The sequence below is a fragment of the Thunnus maccoyii genome, chromosome 8, assembly GCF_910596095.1.
Source record: "Thunnus maccoyii chromosome 8, fThuMac1.1, whole genome shotgun sequence".
Taxonomy (NCBI): Eukaryota; Metazoa; Chordata; class Actinopteri; order Scombriformes; family Scombridae; genus Thunnus; species Thunnus maccoyii.
The window spans coordinates 19,211,211-19,229,627 of NC_056540.1; the positions used below are offsets into that span (position 1 = coordinate 19,211,211).

The 18,417-nt window shown below is 39.3% G+C and overlaps 2 protein-coding genes across 3 annotated transcripts; one reads left to right on the forward strand and one right to left on the reverse strand.

The window, feature by feature from the left end:
• Window positions 1-637: 637 nt before the first annotated feature.
• Window positions 638-6,071, reverse strand: ints5 (integrator complex subunit 5). Its single transcript, XM_042419795.1, has 4 exons — window positions 5,797-6,071; window positions 4,328-4,580; window positions 2,030-4,006; window positions 638-1,799 (listed from the first exon to the last, which is right to left on the reverse strand). Exons 1-4 carry the CDS (start codon window positions 5,889-5,891, stop codon window positions 1,080-1,082), a joined length of 3,045 nt encoding a protein of 1,014 aa, XP_042275729.1. The 5' UTR covers window positions 5,892-6,071; the 3' UTR covers window positions 638-1,079.
• Window positions 6,072-11,096: 5,025 nt separating this feature from the next.
• Window positions 11,097-16,571, forward strand: LOC121901828 (phospholipase A and acyltransferase 3-like). 2 transcript variants are annotated; one of them, XM_042418842.1, is made up of 5 exons: window positions 11,097-11,322; window positions 12,166-12,232; window positions 12,501-12,609; window positions 12,891-13,159; window positions 16,147-16,571. In XM_042418842.1, exons 2-5 carry the CDS (start codon window positions 12,218-12,220, stop codon window positions 16,267-16,269), a joined length of 516 nt encoding a protein of 171 aa, XP_042274776.1. In that variant the 5' UTR covers window positions 11,097-11,322; window positions 12,166-12,217; the 3' UTR covers window positions 16,270-16,571. The 2 variants fall into 2 exon arrangements, with proteins under 2 accessions (XP_042274776.1, XP_042274775.1); XM_042418841.1 differs by having other exon boundaries at window positions 12,169-12,232.
• Window positions 16,572-18,417: the final 1,846 nt, after the last annotated feature.

The following is an 18,417-nucleotide window of genomic DNA, read 5'->3' on the forward strand; positions in this document are numbered from 1 at the left end:
ATAAATATGTAAATGTATTTATTTTCAGAGTTTTAACTGCTGGACAAAAGATGTCTCCTACTTCACTGTGAAGTCCATTCTCAGTGTTTATGTATAAAGGCCCACCTTTAAAATTGGATTTTCAATGAGCACAGAGAAACTCATTGAAAGTCAGAAAGCCTTCAAGTGTCAAACTCTGCACATACATCATTCTGTACAATGAAGCTCAAACATTCAACTGTAGGAACATGAAGAAAAACAAATTTTTGAGTGGAGGGGGACTTTAAAGCTTAGAGCAGTGGTTCCCTACCCGCGGGTCGGGACCCCCACAAGGTGTCACGAGATGATTAATGGGCATTTATAAGAAATTATAAATTCTGCTACACATCTTTGCTTTTTTCATGTGAAATACTGCATATTTTCACATCCTCAATTCTCTAAAAAAAACATTCATGAAACCGTGAGAAGGAAGAATCACTCTTCATCATGCATTCTGTGATTTGATGTTTTGTATCAAGGGTTCACAAACAAACATAGAGGATGTACAGTGTGTAAAGAACATCATAATAAAACATTATGACATACACCCATCACACAAATCACCAAGAGACTTGTGATGATGGATAATATCTCCTGGATGTCTCAATTCAAGACAAAGTCTAGGACCAAATGAAGATTTATTTTGTAAAGTGGTTGAAACAACAGTTTGTGCATATAACAAGAGATGCAAGGCATGTTTGTAGCCACAATTTCAGAACATGAACTATATAAGAACAATCTGGAAAATTATACTAATAATCTATAAATGACAGAGTTGTGTTTACTAATCAGAATGAGATATTAAGGCTGTATTTTGTTCTGTACATGTGTGTCATTCTTAAGTCCATTGGTCTTTCTCACAGAAGCAACTAGTTAGAAAAGTATGAAGTCTAAAAATATGGTACAAAAGTTATACACACACACACACAGCTGTATGAAACTGAAGTACAGTGATAGCAACTTTGCAGTCCACTCTTAAGAGCCATGTAACACAGTATTCCACCTATTTTACTTTCTCTATTCTTGTCACCTGCTCTTCACAGTTCGCTTCACTCTATATTTCAGAGCTGGAACCGCCAGCAGAGGTGTCCCAGTCTGTCAATGTTTTTATGCAGAACACTGTGAATCGGCGCCACATATCTTGCCACGTCACCGTCCCGAGAGAAATCCCTGCAGAAAAAGCCCTTCTCTGAGCTGAAGACAAACTTCTGGGGCATGGGCCCGTTGCCCCTCACGTACTCCCACACAGCCAGGAGCAGCAGCCTCACCTCGAAGGGTGCGAGGAGGGGGAAGGCTTCGTGGACATTGGCCAGCACAGGAGGCAGGAGCTGGCCCTCTCCCATGCAGGACACCAGGAGGCAGGAGGCCTGAAGGTGCCACGGAGAGTCTGTGGACAAAGCCTCACGGGACGCCTCCCAGTGGGCCAGCAGAGTGGCCAGGAGGCCTCTGAGCACAGCTGAGCAGTAGCAGAGAGCCGGGCGTCCAGCTGCCACCACCTGAAGCAGAGCGAAGAGCACCGGGTGGGCCTCAAAGCTCCGCCGAATGTGGATGTCTCGCTCCACGGTGGTGCGGGCATGTTCTTCCGGGGGCCAGGACAGCTCCCCGTTAGCCACGTCTGGACACACATTTTCCACCAGAGTGACTGCAATTACTTTGGCTGCCTCGGCGTTGATGGGCGGCGGCTCATCAGGGTCCGATGGTGGTCGTGAGCCGTTGATGGAGCCGTTGAGACCAGAGGAGCTGCAACACTGGACTATGACAGCCAGCAGAGTCTGGGTATTCTACAGAGAGAAGAAAATGATGCAGCAACATGAGCAATAGCAGACATTTTGGCTAGTGCGTAGGTAAATAGCTAAAATGGTAAAAAAATTAAGCGCAAATTCATTGAAAAGACAGTTGACATTTCATGACCTATAGTATATATTGGAAACTGCAGCTTCAACTACAGTGCTGTTATTTAATCTGATAAGACATACTGCCTGAATTACAAATCTACAATTCTCCAACTCACTTGGATGATCCCAGATGGGTCAGGTAGAGGTGTGTCAGTCCGGATCTTCAGCCCCTTGCCAATCACCCCGGCATGAAACACTGACCACACGCTGCCAGAAAAGTTAACGGTTGTACCAAACCGACAGTTGATATCCAGCAGGGAGGCTCCGAGGTCAGGGGACACAGATGGAGCGGCCACGGGAGCACCAGACATGTCTGCGGTCTGCCCTCCAAACAGGTCAGCGTTGCCTTTATGCAGCGATCCCTCAACCAGCTGCTGAAGCACCGCCTTGAGAGTGAGAGGAGAGTATGCAGCAAATCGGGAGAGGAGCAGGACCGAACAGTTCACCGCTTCGGCTGCCTGTCCTCCATCTCTCCCCACCTTCCCCCCTTCTCCTCTCCTCCGCAGGGCCAGAAAGAAATGAGTGACAGCAGCACGGGAGAGCAGGAGCAGGTGTGCCGAGGAGGAGGTGCGAGGGAGTGGGCTGACTGACAAGAGACGCACTGCTGCATGAGATACAGCCGGGTCACCGTGGAGAAGGAGTGGGCCAAAATCATGGAGGTGTCCTGAGACTGCTGAGCCCACCTGAACAGCCATGGTGGACTGAGCGCCCGGTGCTCCTCTTCTCTCCTCATCCTGACTCTGGATGGCTGCAGCCAGGTTGAGCAGCAGCTGCCTCAGCTGCCGGGGTCCCAGCGTGTGCGTATGGATCTGCGCCACACAGCGGGCTACAGCGGCAGGAATGAGTCCCGCCATGCAGGAGGAGAGCGTGGTGTGGAGCTGCCAGGCCAGAGCCAACTCCTCTGGGTTTCGTGCCTGGGTGAGTAGCTGACAGAGGGCCTCGGTCGCCACACTGGGGCCTCCATACACCGACAGCAGGCAGAGCAACTGATGCAGCCAGAGGTGACGCTTTCTCTCCAGCCTCAGTGTCTCGGCACACAGCTCACCTACGTGTGTCTGCAGCTCCTCCAGGAAGGGGATGACTGTCTGGGGCTGAGAGGAAGCAGAGTGATGGGGACTGCCTTCCACTCCATCAGAGCGGTTGTAAACCAGTTTATGAAGATGGAGAAGCAGCATCTGAAGGAGGCGGTCGCAACCCTCTCTGACACCTTCATGAGGGGAGGGTGTAGGGCCGGAGATGATGACTGAGGCTGGGGTAGCCGTGTCTGCCAGAAAGCGGAGAACCCGGGCCCCTCCCGATGGGTTCTGGCTAATAAGGTGGACTGCCAGTCCCAGCATGTTATCCAGTTCTTCTCTGGGAAGCCCCTGCAGCAAAGCCTGCAGCTGGAGCAGGACAGGGGGGCGCAGCAGCTCTACCAGCTCTGCAGAAACAGCACCAAAGAGGTTGGGGGACATTGCAGCCAGCTGGAGCAGAAACGGTACAGCAGCTCGACGGAGTTGAGGGGAACTCTCCCAGGAAGTTGAGGATGAAGTGGGAGATAGAGGGCTGGAGGGGCTCAGGCTCTCCTGGAACATCCTGAGCAGCTCCTTCCGGATGCTGTCAGAGTGGTGTGCTGCAAGGTGTCCAAGGATTCCCACCACTGAGCCGATCTTTGGTACTCTGCTGCCTTTTTCAACTCCCATCACGACTATTCCTTGGTCCTTGGCACCATGGGAGCAGAAGTCCTTGAGTCCACAGGCCAGAACTCGGCTGATGATAGTCCCTGGGAAGGCGGAGCCGATGTGAGCCACCACCCAGTCAAAATGTGGGGAATGCTGAACTGAGGTATCTAACAGCGCGTCCACACAGGCATCAGGGCACCAGGCCAGCATGGCAGCCAAACACTGAGAGTAGGCCTCCATGAGGGAGCGGGTGGCAGTGCAGGACATCCAGAGCTGGAGCAGCTCGTTGAGGCTGGAGGAGTGGGGGGCCACCCTGCGGCCCGCATGCTTGCTACTCAGCTGGCCCAGTAAGTCCACAGCCCAGGCAGACACCAGGGGGGCCCAGGCCCGCGGGTTGAGGCGGATGAACTCTGACAGCACGCCATGAACCTCCTAAAGACAAACAGAAATAATTAAGATGATTTTCAGGGGAGTTTCCTGACCACAAGATTTTTATGAATGCAATGATACATTTGAATTGGGCTGGATCAGGATCTGTTTCTGTTGTGGGCCTGTAAACTGGTTTAGAAAAGAAACTCAAATGGAAACTGAAAGTTTTGAGTTAAGCTGCAAAATACTAATCAATGAAGATTTAAGAAAACAACCTGTAATGTTCTGATCTTCATTAACCCTGCAATATTTTTATCACTTCATGATATTCAAGATATCGGTTATGCAATAATAAGTTATTTGTGTGGCCTTGTGTCAACTCACCTGTATGATATCCTCCAGGTTGGAGCTGACCCCAGAGTTGGCATCGCCCTCCGTCTCCAGGTTGTGCAGGAAGGCAGATACGTGCTCATCATAGACGCCCCTCAGATGCTCCAGCACTGCTCCCCTACAGGCTGGGACCGAGCGCAGCAGACGCACAGCACAGCGAGCGTGTTCCCGCACGCTGAGCTTCCGGCCCTGAACGGTGTCGACTCCACTGATGAAGGACTTGATCTCCTGAGACAGCTCCTGGCCACTGGAGGAGAGTGGACAGGAGGAAAGGTTTGGGAAAGTAGAAAATTAGTCAATTGACAGGAAATTATTCCTCAACAACTCTGATAATCAATTAATTGTTTACATCATTTATGAGGCTAAAATGATTTCCGCTATTTTCCAATATCTTATCCATGTCTTCAAGTTGCTTGTTTGGTTCATCCAACAGTCAAAAACCAAAGATATTCAGTTTACTATCATATAAGACAAAGAAACGCAGTAAATATAAAAAGATAGAACCAGAGAAAGGTTGGCATTTGTGCTTGAAAAGTTTATTTGCAACTTTTTGATTATCAAAATAGTTGCAGATTCATGCTGTGTTGAAAGACTAATCAATAAATAACCTAAATGTTTTAGCTCTACGTCACATTAACCAATTTCTGTTGCAGCTTAAACAATTAGTTGATCAATTGATTAGACTGACAGATGATTAATCAGCAACTATTTAAATAACTGAATAGTTGTTTGTTTGAAAAAGTCATTTTTAAAGCAAAAATACCCACATGGGGTTTAGGAAATTGTGAAAAATTGTGACTTTTCAGTATTGTCTGACATTCTGTAGCCCCAATCCATTGACCTATTGATTGAGAAAATAATTAGGAGATCAATCAATAATGAAAAGTTGCAGCCCTAAGTCAATTTACTACCACATAGGGAAAAGAAATGCACAAAATACTCACAATTGGAAAGCTGAAATCAAAGTATATTTGATATTTTGGGCTTGAAAAATTATCTCAAATGAATCAATTATCAAAATAGCTGACTTTCTGTCCACCGACGAATCAATTGATTGTTTAATGGTGTCAGCTATAAATTGATTAATCACCTAATTATATCAGCACTAATAAAAAACAACACCAAACAGTTGTTGGGTAAAAAATACTGAATTACTTGCAGCTACTTTGGGTGTTAGTCAGAGTAAATAAATACTGTAAAACAACATTTTGATATTTAACTCTTTCCAGATTACATGAATAGTCGATTAACTGAAAAAGTGCTCAGTAAAGCCCTGACGTCTATTGTTAAAACAATAAGTTTCAACAGTATCTGGCTGTGTTGAGCAGTAAAGTAACATATAAACGTCTATATGTGATTAAGACATATTCTGCTGTGTACAGTTCACTAAAATACAAAGTATAAGACATATGCTAGACTGACTCTATAGTCTAAATGTACTTGTTCCGTCTCTCTGCTCTCACCTCAGGGCAGTCTGCGGTGTGTGAGTGTGTGAGCTCTGCATCGCTTTCAGCGGACTCCCGTCAAACACCACAGACATCGCTTGGTCCTTTAACATTTAAGCGTCACATCAAATCCTCCTCTCGGTTTTGGGATCTTCGACGTGAGCTTTATAACAGCTTTATGTTATTATTCTATGTTAAATTTCAGGACAAAATACAGCGAAAGGGCGCCCCGAAGCCGGAAGTTTGGTCTTCTTCGTCGTTACGAAAAAAGGGAAATTGACTCAGACAGTTGACGTCAGTGGCGACATCTAGTGGTGTCATCGTTACATACAGTCTGTGAGGGGTACTTATTGTTTGAGATTTTTTTCCTAGGACGGCGAAGTCAAAACCCGCCCTACTCTGCCTCTGATTGGCTGATCCTGATATTCTTACCCTTACTCTAACCAATTACACTCCTCATCCCTAAACCTAACCAACCAAGCCAACGAAGGCAACGAGTACTAACCAATCATAGGCAGAATGGGGCGGGTCATAACGTCGCCGTCCTAGAAAAAAATTAAAGGTTTACAGTTTGGATACAGGATTACAGGATTTGTTTGTTTGTTTGTTAGTTAATCTAATCTAGCTATTATTGTAAGATTTAGTCTCATTTACCTAAACAGCAGTTGGCGTTAATGTTCTTTTTCTTCAGTTATGATTATAAATGTTTATAGTATTTTATTCATGATGGATATTTTTATGGATTTTTTTCAGTATGAACAAAAACAAAAAAATCTGGTAAGAGAATTGTCCAACTTTTTAAAAATAAATGTATTTATATTTTATACACCTTTACAGTGCTCAATTATAATTATCCTAATTAATAAGTGACAATAACATAATATATAATAAGACTTTATTCATCTTTAAAAGTTGGTCATGAACTGAGTATATAAATTTGTTTTTAAAATGATAAAACAGATCATTTACAATAAATAATTGTGTTTCCTTATTCTGTCTTAATATTGAATTAAATATTTTTAAATGGAACAGCAAAATACAATTATACTTTTTGTTATTGTGATCATTTACTCACATGTCTGCCTTCAGTATTCCATCTCACAATTCATGTGTTTCCTGCTCTAACATTTTCAGTATTCTTTTCATCATCTCTTTAATCTAAACGTGTGTCATTCAAACATTAAATGCTGTCCAACGCACACAGAGCAGCAACAGGATCCTGATCCTGTTGCTGGCAGGAGTCACATGAGACCAGGCCCCTTAAACGCTTTATCACACACACACATACTTCCCAGTACAGCTGACTATCTACTAGCTGCCCTACATGATAAAAATATGACCTATGAGACACAGTGTGTTTCCTGTTTGGATCATTTTTCCCCGGCTCTCTCTATGGCTCCACTGCTCTACATAAGCCTTGTGACCACATTTGAAGCTGTACTGGATCAACGTGCTGGTATTTATACACTGATGTGTGTTTTTAGATTTGTCTGTATAATTATTAGTGTGATAGAAACCATGTAATGTTGTTGCATGTAAATGAATGTTTTTAGTGTCATCTGGTGTTTGTTCTGTGTGTACCTGCCCAGGGACCACAGATGGAAATTAGCTAATAGTATAATTGAGATTATTGTTTTTTTGTGTATCGTCCTTGTTTAATAAGACTAAAAAACAAAGTCAGCAGGTTATTATTGGTTACACTCTTAAAATCAAGTTCCCAGAACAGTGAGGATGGTGAAGCTACAGTATAATACAATATATAAACAAAGTCATCTTCCTTGAAAGACATTAAAATCAAAAAGTGTGCTGTGTTTTGTTTTGTGCTGCTGCTCTGCAACACCTGTGTAATATTTTAGGATTACACGACAGAAAACATCTAAAACTGGGAGGTTGATTTGAAATTACAACAAATCTCGAGTCAATGATACAATCTGATGCTGTTTTTTTGTTTTTTTTTAACATAATAATCTATTTGCAAAAACAAACAGCAAAATAAATACACTGTATATCTAAATATAAGTAAGGAGAAACAGAATTGATTAGATTAATATTACAATTTCCATCCTGCAAATTAACAATCAAACTTCCCAGAAATGTCACACTAATGGCTGAATTGCTTGTAGTTTTTAACATAATAGTACCATTGATAATAATATGCTATATGTTTAAATTATTTTTTTAGACTGTGTTAGATATGGAAATGTAAATTTTGATATTTTGATGGATTTGATTGATTGTTTATTAAAGTGTCCTGCACCTTTCTGGTGCCCAGTCCATGTGGGCTTACAAGACACTAAACCACATGATGAATTATGATGTACAGTTCAAGAAATTCAAAAAGAGAAAATTTCATCATCATTTCAATTTCAGCATTCAGTTTAAATGGCAGAAACGTCCTGTGATGATAGATACAGTGTTCTCAGTTCATCTCCTATAAATCTCGCCAAAACAAAAATCTCTGTATTTAAAAGCCAAACTCAACATATCAGCTTCAAACAACCAAAACAAATCAGGATTTTTCAGTTGGATTATTTCAAACAAATAATTCCTCAAGGTACTGTACAAAGTGCAATGAAATACGAAATTAAATTCATCCTCGACAACACCAAGATCACAAAAATACATAAATGTCGCTCTTCAGAACCCCCTTATATCTGCCTGCAGTAAAGTGCCAGTTCTGATGCACACAGGGACCTTTGCCTTCTCAGTAAATTTAATTTTATATATGGTTCTGTGCAGTAATCATGAATGTAATTTCTAAGCTTTGACTTCTTGCAAATGTCCTCCTTCCATTGCTCCTTATAGATCTTTAATAGTTTTGTTTGACTGTGTTTATATTACACTGCAAATTATTCCTGAAAATAAAATTCAAATCAGAAAGAGAAAATATTGCAGCGACCTCTCTCAACCAAGCATAACTGTGTGGTTGATCCCAACAACCTCATAAAGCATTTCAGTTCTCTGCTTTACAAGACATGACTCCCATCTAATGTTTCCTTCAACAGCTCGCTTAGAAGTAAATTTATGCACCGCAAAAAAACACCTCATGGCTCGATTCTGGATGGTTTTACTGTCAGAAGCATCCTTAAACCCCCAAACTACTGCAGCATAAAGTGAAACTGAGCCCACCATTGAATCATAAGGTTTAATGAAGGCTGAAAAACTAAGTCAGGACACAATTTAATTTTATTGATTACAGACTCAGTCAGCGGTCTTCCTGCTGATTCTGCCAGTACTTTCCCTCTGTGAAGCACATATTTTCATTAAAAACCAAACCAAGACATGAATAAGAACTAGTGTACTTTAGAGGCTTTAATCCAAACTTAAATATATGGCTGCTCTTATGTTCACATTGGTTAATATTAATTAACCAATTAATAGTCAGTATCCATTTATCCATTTACTACACCATAAACTCAGAATATTTAAAAGGCTCTCTTGAAATCAACAAAACAAGCAAACATATTTTTGTTGTAACCTTCAGTCTCACCACAGATAACATAACATAAATATGATCAATCTGCTTCTCTTAAAGCCATTCTGCTCATCCACCAAAACTCCATGTGTCTCTAAGTAATTATGAAGTCTATTATTGAGGATACCTGACCGGACAATGTAAACTATTCACCAAATCTGGAGTTTTAAGGACCTCGTTCGGGAGTTCCTCTACACCTACAGCTTTATTTGCTTTAGCTTTATCTACCATATTCTGCACATCCTCTATCCCATTATTCAGCATATGATTTTGGCAAAGGGCTGTATTACTCATCCTGTTTTCAAAGTCACATTTTACTTGACAAAATTGACCATTAAATAATGAGGAACTATTACATGCATACAAATGACTATAATCTGTTTCCCATTTCTTCAGTTTCTGGTCTCGAAAGGAGATTTGCCATTTTCCATTAAAATCTCCATTGGAATCAACTTCCTCTTTGTGGCCCCAGTTTATTCATATCTCTCCAACATTGCTGTGGATTATTGAGTAGTAAATGTTCAAACTGGAGAGCTCGTCCTCCTTTAAAACCTTCTATCAAAATGAGACTGACAACATTTTAAACTCATTTTTGTTTTAAAATCCTTCTTTTTCTCACATCCTTGGACTTAAGACAAGTGACTATACTTATTTGTACAGCACATTTCAACAACAAGGGAATTCAAATTGCATTACATAAAACATAAAAGACATCAAGACAGAATGTAAAAACAACACGAGACAATATAAAAGGACATATATATATAATAATAGAATAATAGAATAATACAATCAAAAAGAGTTAAATAGAAAATAAAAATAAGCTAAAATAGAATAAGACAGATAAAACACGAGAGTAAAAGTTACAGTGCACTGTAAGATATTAATCAAAAGCCTAAAATCTGATTTAATCAAAGGTGAACAGAAAAGTCTTCAACCTTAATTTAAAAGAACTGAGACTTGCAGCAGACCTGCAGTTTGTTCCAGATGTGTGAAGTATAAAAACTGAATGCTGCCATGTTTTAGTTTTGACTGTGGGAACAGAAAGCAGACCAGTCCAAGAGGCCTGGATGGTTCATAACAGGAAGAAACTTATAATAACTTGTTTAATTCATCATCACAATATAGTTGCTTTATGATTTATCCATCTGTTTATTCATAAAGTCTGAATTTTCAATTCAGTTTTGTTTCAGTTAGTCTCCAGAGTCGGTTTTGCTCAATTCAGTTTAGTTTTTATTATTTAAAAATGTTTGGGTTTAGTCAGTTTTTATTAGTTTCAGTGTTATTTTTATCATTATAATATGTTTGTTTGTTTTTTTTTGTCAGGGGCGAGATTTTAGAAGTTCATTACAATACAAACACAACACTTTGTGAAGGCAGGTGATCCATAGACATGTAGACCTCCAGTTTCAATAAACATTCACACCCATGTCTCCTCATGCTTGTTGTTTTGACTAATGTTACCAAATGAACAGAAACTAAAAGTAATGACATTTTCGGTTTTTATTTTAGTTTAGTTAGTTTTAGAGCATTGTTTAAGTTATTTTTTTCTTCTAAAGTCTAGTTTTTAATTTTAATCCAGTTAACTAAAATGTTTTTCCTCACCTGTTTTAGTTGAATTTTAGTCAACTATAAAAACTTTACTCAGAGGAAAGAAAATTAATTGCTTTTATTCTGAAGGTCTCGTGCTGAGCTGGTAGTTGGCAGCTGAGATTTGCTGTCGGCATCCTTACATGGTAACCCTAGAAAGATCTCGCGAGAGTGATCAATTGAACCCTAACCATTATCTTTCCCTAACCCCTAACCAAGCGGGTTTTTGTGCTTAAACCTAACCAAACCTTAACCACCGCGTTGTCGTCACACCATAAAACATAACTATTTTGTCTGTACAATAACAAACAATAAGAGAACAAGGCGTAAGAATCTCGCGAGAGTTACACTAATCTAGGGTTACCATCTAGACATCCAACAATCAGCCGGTAGCTGACGGCTGAGCTTTGGTCTTTTCGGCGTCTCTGCTGGCGTCTCTAGTATTTAAACGAATTGTAGACGTGAGAGTGAAAGCCAAGGTAAGAAGAAGAACCATTGAACTATTTACAGACACAAACTGTCATGTCAGCTGAGATGTTTTCGTGATGCTACAGTGTTGTTGTTTTTTAAGCTGATGTAATGTCGGCTATACTAAAGGCATTTGCGGCATTTGCATGATGTAAACACGGAGCAGTTGAAGCTAATAAGTAGCCTGCTTCGACTACCCTAATGGTTTTGTTTTTTTTTTTGCTTGTAGTGGCTGATTTTCGCTAAAACTCTAACATTGGGAATTTATCTCGTAGTGAACCAAATGTTCACCTTCATTTTGGAGGAATATAATGTCCCACCATGTATAAAATATTAAATTATGTGAAATTGTTTGTTATAGTTAGCTGACGTCAAGGCACGTACACGCACATCCTTCCATTGTTTCGAGATGAAGGGTAATTAGTTACATTTGAAGTACGGCATTAACGCATGCATAAGAAAAGTATATTCTTTCTGTGCCTTTTTAAATGGTTTTGAGCTTATAAATAAATGACAAACACATTGATACCTTTTTTAAAGAAGAAGAAAAGTGAAAATAATTTTCTGTCGCCCAGTCACGTTTATTTTTATTTTTATTTTTTTTTAAGAAGGGACAATGCAAATTAATTAACATGAACACTGAGTCAAACATATAAATGTGCCAGATTTAGGCGACAGAAAACATTTGCATTTGCAGTTCCTGGCAAGTTGATAGCAAACAAAAAACAATGGAGAGATGAACATAGAGATAAACAACCTCCAAAGCAAGGGTTATTTATATTTAGAAATAAGCCTGGTTGAAATGTGTCACATGTTTTGTGTCAGTATTAAGTCTATAAAATGATTTGTTCCAGCAGGTGCTGAAAGTGAAACAAGTACGAGTTTACAGACGAAAGAAACGCTGACATGGCCCCAACGCTGGTAATAAAATTATCTCTAGATCAGAGTATATGATAACACGTGGTTCTGGTTTTTCTTGTGCTGATATGGTGTTCTATTATAGCCCTTATGAGTCATTCATTTTAATAGCATGAGACCAACGAACTATGTCATTAAATAGTTAAATCTTTCTTTTTTTTAACCCAGATTGTGTCAGAGAGTTCAGTCAGGTCAAAGTTAGGTCAAGTTGTTGCCAAACACTGTCTGTTGCAAAGTGAAGCATTTTTTTTTCTGTGTCTTCTGATCCAAGTATGATGTGAAGCCGGAGCCTGGGGACTTGATTGAAGTGTTCCGTGGTACCTATCAACACTGGGCTCTGTACATTGGAGATGGCTTCGTTGTTCACTTGGCACCACCCTGTGAGTCCCCCCCCCCCCCCCCCCCCCCCCGACACACAGCTGTCTGAACTGCTGCACCCAAATACTGACCAGCCCCAGTCTGGAGCACAAAGCACCCTTATCTGCTAGCACACATTCAGTGTGATGGGTAGTTTTTCCATCCAGAATACCAACTTAGATGATGTGTTTGGTTAAACTGATCCATGACTCATAAACCGTTAATAAAAAAAACAATATCTGGTGCATAAGTCCTGTACAAATTATCTCTGTTTCTCTCTCTTTCATCACACATTTGTCCTTAGCTGAGGTCCCGAATGCAGGCGCCAACAGTATGATGTCTGTCCTAACTGAGAAGGCCGTGGTGAAGAAAGAGGGGCTGTGGGACGTGGTGGGAACCGACAAGTGGGAAGTCAACAACAGTCTGGACAAGAAATACCAGCCCCGCGAAGTTCACATCATTGTTAGGGACGCTCGTATGCTGGTGGGCCGTGAGCTGTCGTACTGCGTCATCAGAGGAAACTGTGAGCACTTTGTCAACGAGCTGCGCTACGGCAAGGCCGAGTCCCGGCAGGTAGGTAGACACGGATTAACAAAGAACTTTATTAGGAACACCTGTGTAGTCTAAAGCCTCTTTCACACATAGTTCCTGTGAAATTACTGGGATAATCTTTCAGGCACCGCTATGATTTTCACTATTCACACATGCAGCTACATTCAGGAACATTTCCGTCTTGCGCCTTTTCACACATGCCATCGCAATGATGGAATAGATTGGCAAGGGACAGTCCAGAAGATGGCTGTAATGCAACACTTATGGATGCCAACCGTCATAAAACTCAACAGAAGAAAAGAGCGAAAACCACATAACTCAGATCAAACTTTCAAAGTCGGCAGTCCTGATCAAATATGAATCAAAATTATGTTACTGCAATGCCTGTTTCTCACCTCTAATGTTTTCAGAAACATATTTTTGTGTACTGTTTAGCCGTAATATGAGAAAGTTTGTGATGTAGCAGCCATGTTGGAAACAAACAAGCCAAAACTAAGCACCACGGGACTCACAGTACGTCACCCACATGTCAAGTCTTGTGATTAGTTCGCTCGCTTCACATGACAGCGTCTTTTGTCAGATGGACGTAACTATTTACCTGCTTGTCCCTGCAATGTTACTGCTTTCATTTGCAACACAGATGTACCAACATTTTCCCTGAAATGTTACTTGGTCTTGAGATGGGAAACTGGCGCTACAGATTTCCCTGAATATCCATCTCTGCTCCCATTCACACATGACCCCATGCAGGAAATGTTCCTGAACATTTCAGGGATATACTGCATGTGTGAAAGGGGTTTAATGCAATCCAACACAACAGCTCTGCCATAAATTCTACTTTTATGAAGCTTATATAAAAGTGTTCGTAATATTTTGTCCAACCCATTGATATACATGAGGGGGGCTAAATATTAGGAACGCTTTTCAATATAATACACTCCAGTACACCTGCACACACTACAACCTCAATAATAAATACAAAGCAGAATTATCACCTTTCTGACAACGTCAACAAAAACTGAAAATTTATAAGCTTCATAAAAGTAGAATTTATGGCAGAGCTGTTGTATTGGATCGCATTAGATTGCACAAGTGTTCCTAATAAAGTGCTGTGTGAGTGTAGACAGAGTACTTTATTGATCCCAAAGGGAAATTACAGTGTTACAGCAGCCACTTAAATTACATATACAATACACATTAAATTAACTCAAATATAAAAATAATTGAATAAATAAAAATAGGATAGAGATTAGAGATATAACCATAACTAGAATATGCTAGTTGTTGAATATACACTGTTCGTCGATATTAATATGCTGTAATACACATTATACACATTAATGCAAGTCAAGTGGGTAAAAGTGGAAACATGTTGATCTTTTACCAACAGCATTCAAAAAAATTTTTTACTGGAAAGAATTGAAAAACAGAAAAAGCTGCTAAACGAATGTCACAATGTCATCACAGCATTAACAGAAACAATATGAAGGAGAATAATTCCCAAATAGAAATGTAGCAACTTGGGACAATAAAAGAGGGGACAGGAAGTTTATGAGGGACCAGACCATCAAAAGCAGAATCTGTCTTTTGAGTATAAAACACTAACTGTCTATGTGTTTGCAAGGTGGCTGTTTTCATCTTTGACAGAGCCACGACAAAACTATTAAAGGGGACATATTCTGCACATCTCCAGGTTTTTTTTTTTTTTTAATCTGGGGCTCTACTGGAATATCTTTGCATGATTTACAGTTAAAACTCTGTCATAACTCGTCTCCAAGGCCATGACAAATGTGGGAATGGACACAACGGATGGCAGTAAATTAAAGATATTTATTATAATAAAGCAAACGACTGAAGAAATAATTGCAAATATGGAGTGTGTCAGTCAGTAACATCAGTAATGTAGGTGTGAATGTGTGAACAATGAAGTGTAAGGTGTAGTGGAGTAAAAACAAAACTAGAATCAAATGAAAAACAAAAGCCTGTGGCTGCTGGTTGGGATGAGTCAAGGTGAGAGAGAGAGCTCAAACAATGCTGGGAGTTGGCCTTTTATGCTATGGCGGCATTAGGCTCAGGTGCTCCACACCCACATTCTCCCAGATACCTTTATAGACACAAGAATATAACAATAACTCATTACCACACCAGTATCAATACACTTTCGGTAGGTTAGAGCCGTCACAACTCCTTATTTATCTTATACTGACCCTCTACGCAGCTCCTCAGTTCAGCCTCTGTCTGAAACAGGCCGTTTTAGCTCCTGTGTCTTTAAGCCCACTCTGTTCTGATTGGCCAGCTCAGGGGGCCACATAAACAAACTAAAGTAGTAAGAGTTCACTACCTTTTCTCGTTCTTGACTCGAAATATAAACTTCTCAAATACATTGAACATGTTTGAGCGGAATCCGATCCGAAATATGAGAGCAGACAACGCAAACAACTCATGGAAAAACCTTAGCAACAACCTTGGCAACAAAGGCTACATGGACATTTATGGGCATGCATGACAAGTCGACGTCACCACATGGTAGAAAAAAATAGTCATAAACGAAGCGTTCAGAGCAGGTTGAAGCCCTGGCTTTGACCTCCACATATTTTAACATCAAGTTTAGGAGCTGTGACCATGTTTAACGTAGATATCCGACATCATAACAGTATATAAATCACAGGAAACCGCTAAAAGTATAATTTGTCCCCTTTAAGTTAAATGTCACTTAAAACTGATTATAATAGTGACTTGTTTTCATGCTGGGGAAGTTATAAAAAGAATATAAAAACCTATCAAATCACTCCTGCAATATAATTCACATTTCTGCTGTCTGCCTGTTATAAGAAAAAGAAAAAAACGGAATGGTACAAATTTCTAAAAATAAGCTCAAAATGTTTTATGAAGTTAGTGTCATATTTGCCAGAGATGAGGATGATTTTAAGGGGGTTTTGAATGTGAAGAAGACTCATGACACTCCCTGTTTTCTAATTGTTTTTTCTAACTGTGATCTCCCTCTGCAGGTGCGTAAGGCAGGAGAAACGGTCATGGCCGCAGGTTTGGCTGCAATGGTGGGTATTGGCATCGTGGCTCTAGCAGGCACTCTGTTTGGAAGCAGCAAAAAAGAAAAAGAGGACACACAGTGATCGACATCCGGGTCACCTGTTCAGAAGCTTGATTAACTGATCACCAGCAAAGCCTAACTAATACAGTACTGATCATAATCATCTGTGATTTATGAGTGATGTGGTTCACTTTAACTATGTCTAGACAACTTTATCCCTCATGCCGTCTTTAGTTTGAATGACAATGCAATACTGGTTGGTTTGGGATCAAGGCCCAATGTTTTTCAGACTTTTTAAAATTTCTACAGATAGCACATGTAAGCACTACCAACAATATTTCCACTAATGAAGGTGCCAAAATAAAATATGTTTGAATGTTTTAATATGAAGTTTTGGAATAAATAAATAAATTAATATATATATATATATATATATATATATATATATATATATATATATATATATATATATATATATATATATTACTCTTTACAGTCATATCTTTCTCATGACTGTAGATATTTTTTGGATTGTGAAGGAATATGAGGTTCATTATTTTGATTTGTTTGTAAAAGCTTGATAGGATGAAAAATAAATGGATACTGATAGTTGCTTGAATTAAATCTACCGAACTCTAAATGGGCATTGTGATTAGCCAATACCTAATAAGCTATACAACAAGAAAATTGATGACACTAAAAATAAATAACTATGATGAAAGTTTTGTTACATCCTGCAAAAAAAGACGTACAGTACTGTTCATTGTAAGAATACCTCGATGAACTGAGGGCCCCGAGCGGAAACAGGTTTTTTTTAATGAAACATCATCTCTAACGAGTCATTTTAGTGGATTTTTTAACACTATGTCTTCCTCTGACCTTTAATTGTTTGTAATCGTTTTGAATAAAGGATAATTTCTTGAAATCTTAATGATAGTCGTTCTTTCAGGAGCAGCGTGGTGTCGTAGTTCTGTCGTAGTTCTCCATCTGGTTTTAGTCTTGGTTTTAGCTGTTTTTTATCTTTTCCTTTGGTTGTTTCTATGAATTTCTGAGCTTTAAATAGTAAAGCAAGATAGTGCCAGTTTTCACCAGGGGTCTCAAATTTTTCTCCAAATGGAAACAAGTAAGAAAAAATGTGCTAAAATCACATAAAATTCTACGACTATAGGGCCTTAAATACTTTTAGATTAGATTTGTATTTGCTTTTTCCAATATATTAAGGAGAACATACTCTTGACCTTTAGATATCTTTTGAAATATTTTTAAAAATTTGAAGTGTTGTTATTGGAAAGTAAATAATCAATAATAACCAGCTGTTGTTTTTGCAAGTCTGGTTGCAGGAAACATCTTATTGGGTTGCTTTGTAGGCTCATTATCCAACAGTGAAGGTTTAAAGTTTGAGTTTGGATCAGATCTTGAATCTTTTAAAGCAGCTTAACGTTTCAATTACATATTAAAAGAAAGTGTAAATGTGAAAGTGTGGTCTGATCCATCTGACTGGAGCACAACTGTAGCCAGGAGTCCAAAGTCCCCCTGCATAGCCAAAAATGTTTGTAAAATTATTGTATTTTTTAAATGTTTTCTTTATTCATTCATCTGTGCAATTGTATTTTCTGTAATTTTTTTTCTTTTAATATTGTAAAGCATCTTAGAGTACTCTGAAAAGTGTTATATAAAGTTAATTATTACATAATGGTCTTTGAGTAACCTAAATCTCTTGATTTAATTTTTGGTGTTTTGTTGTTGTTGCTAAAAATAAACCAAAATCAGCCATAAAAAACCCACCGTGTGTCATGTGTTTATTTATAGAAGGTAAAATCAACATAAAATACCTGCATTCCCAAAAACAAAACCGGCAGTGTCCTAAATTAAGTTATTCCACTTTAACAGCTTACCCAGGAAATGGCATCACATCACGTAATATGTAAATACTTCAAAAATAATTATAAAATCCCTCCATAAACACATAATATGTAAATACTTCAAAAACATATTTTAAAAACTCACCACAAACATCACAAAATACATACAAAATATAGAAACTAAATAAATGATGTTAACAAAATGTTCTACAAAACACTGATTAAATGCAGATAGAATTTGCAAACCACTATGTGTAGATTATGTGATTATAACATGTTTCAAATACTTCTGTAGACACATGTTTCTGTTTGTAGAACAAGATTAAAAGTCTTCAGTCATGGAGGTGGATCTGAGAGGCTGTGATGCC

Bases quoted from the DNA above. Each gene is read 5' to 3' on its own strand.
- ints5 (XM_042419795.1), bottom strand. From the start codon at position 5,891: ATGTTAAAGGACCAAGCGATGTCTGTGGTGTTTGACGGGAGTCCGCTG. The intron at 4,007-4,327 runs GTGAGTTGACAC...GTTTGTCTTTAG, and splicing joins ACCTGGAGGATATCATACAG to GAGGTTCATGGCGTGCTGTC. The intron at 1,800-2,029 runs GTGAGTTGGAGA...TTCTCTCTGTAG, and splicing joins ACCCATCTGGGATCATCCAA to AATACCCAGACTCTGCTGGC.
- LOC121901828 (XM_042418842.1), top strand. The intron at 12,610-12,890 runs GTGAGTCCCCCC...ATTTGTCCTTAG, and splicing joins TGTTCACTTGGCACCACCCT to CTGAGGTCCCGAATGCAGGC. The intron at 13,160-16,146 runs GTAGGTAGACAC...CTCCCTCTGCAG, and splicing joins GCAAGGCCGAGTCCCGGCAG to GTGCGTAAGGCAGGAGAAAC.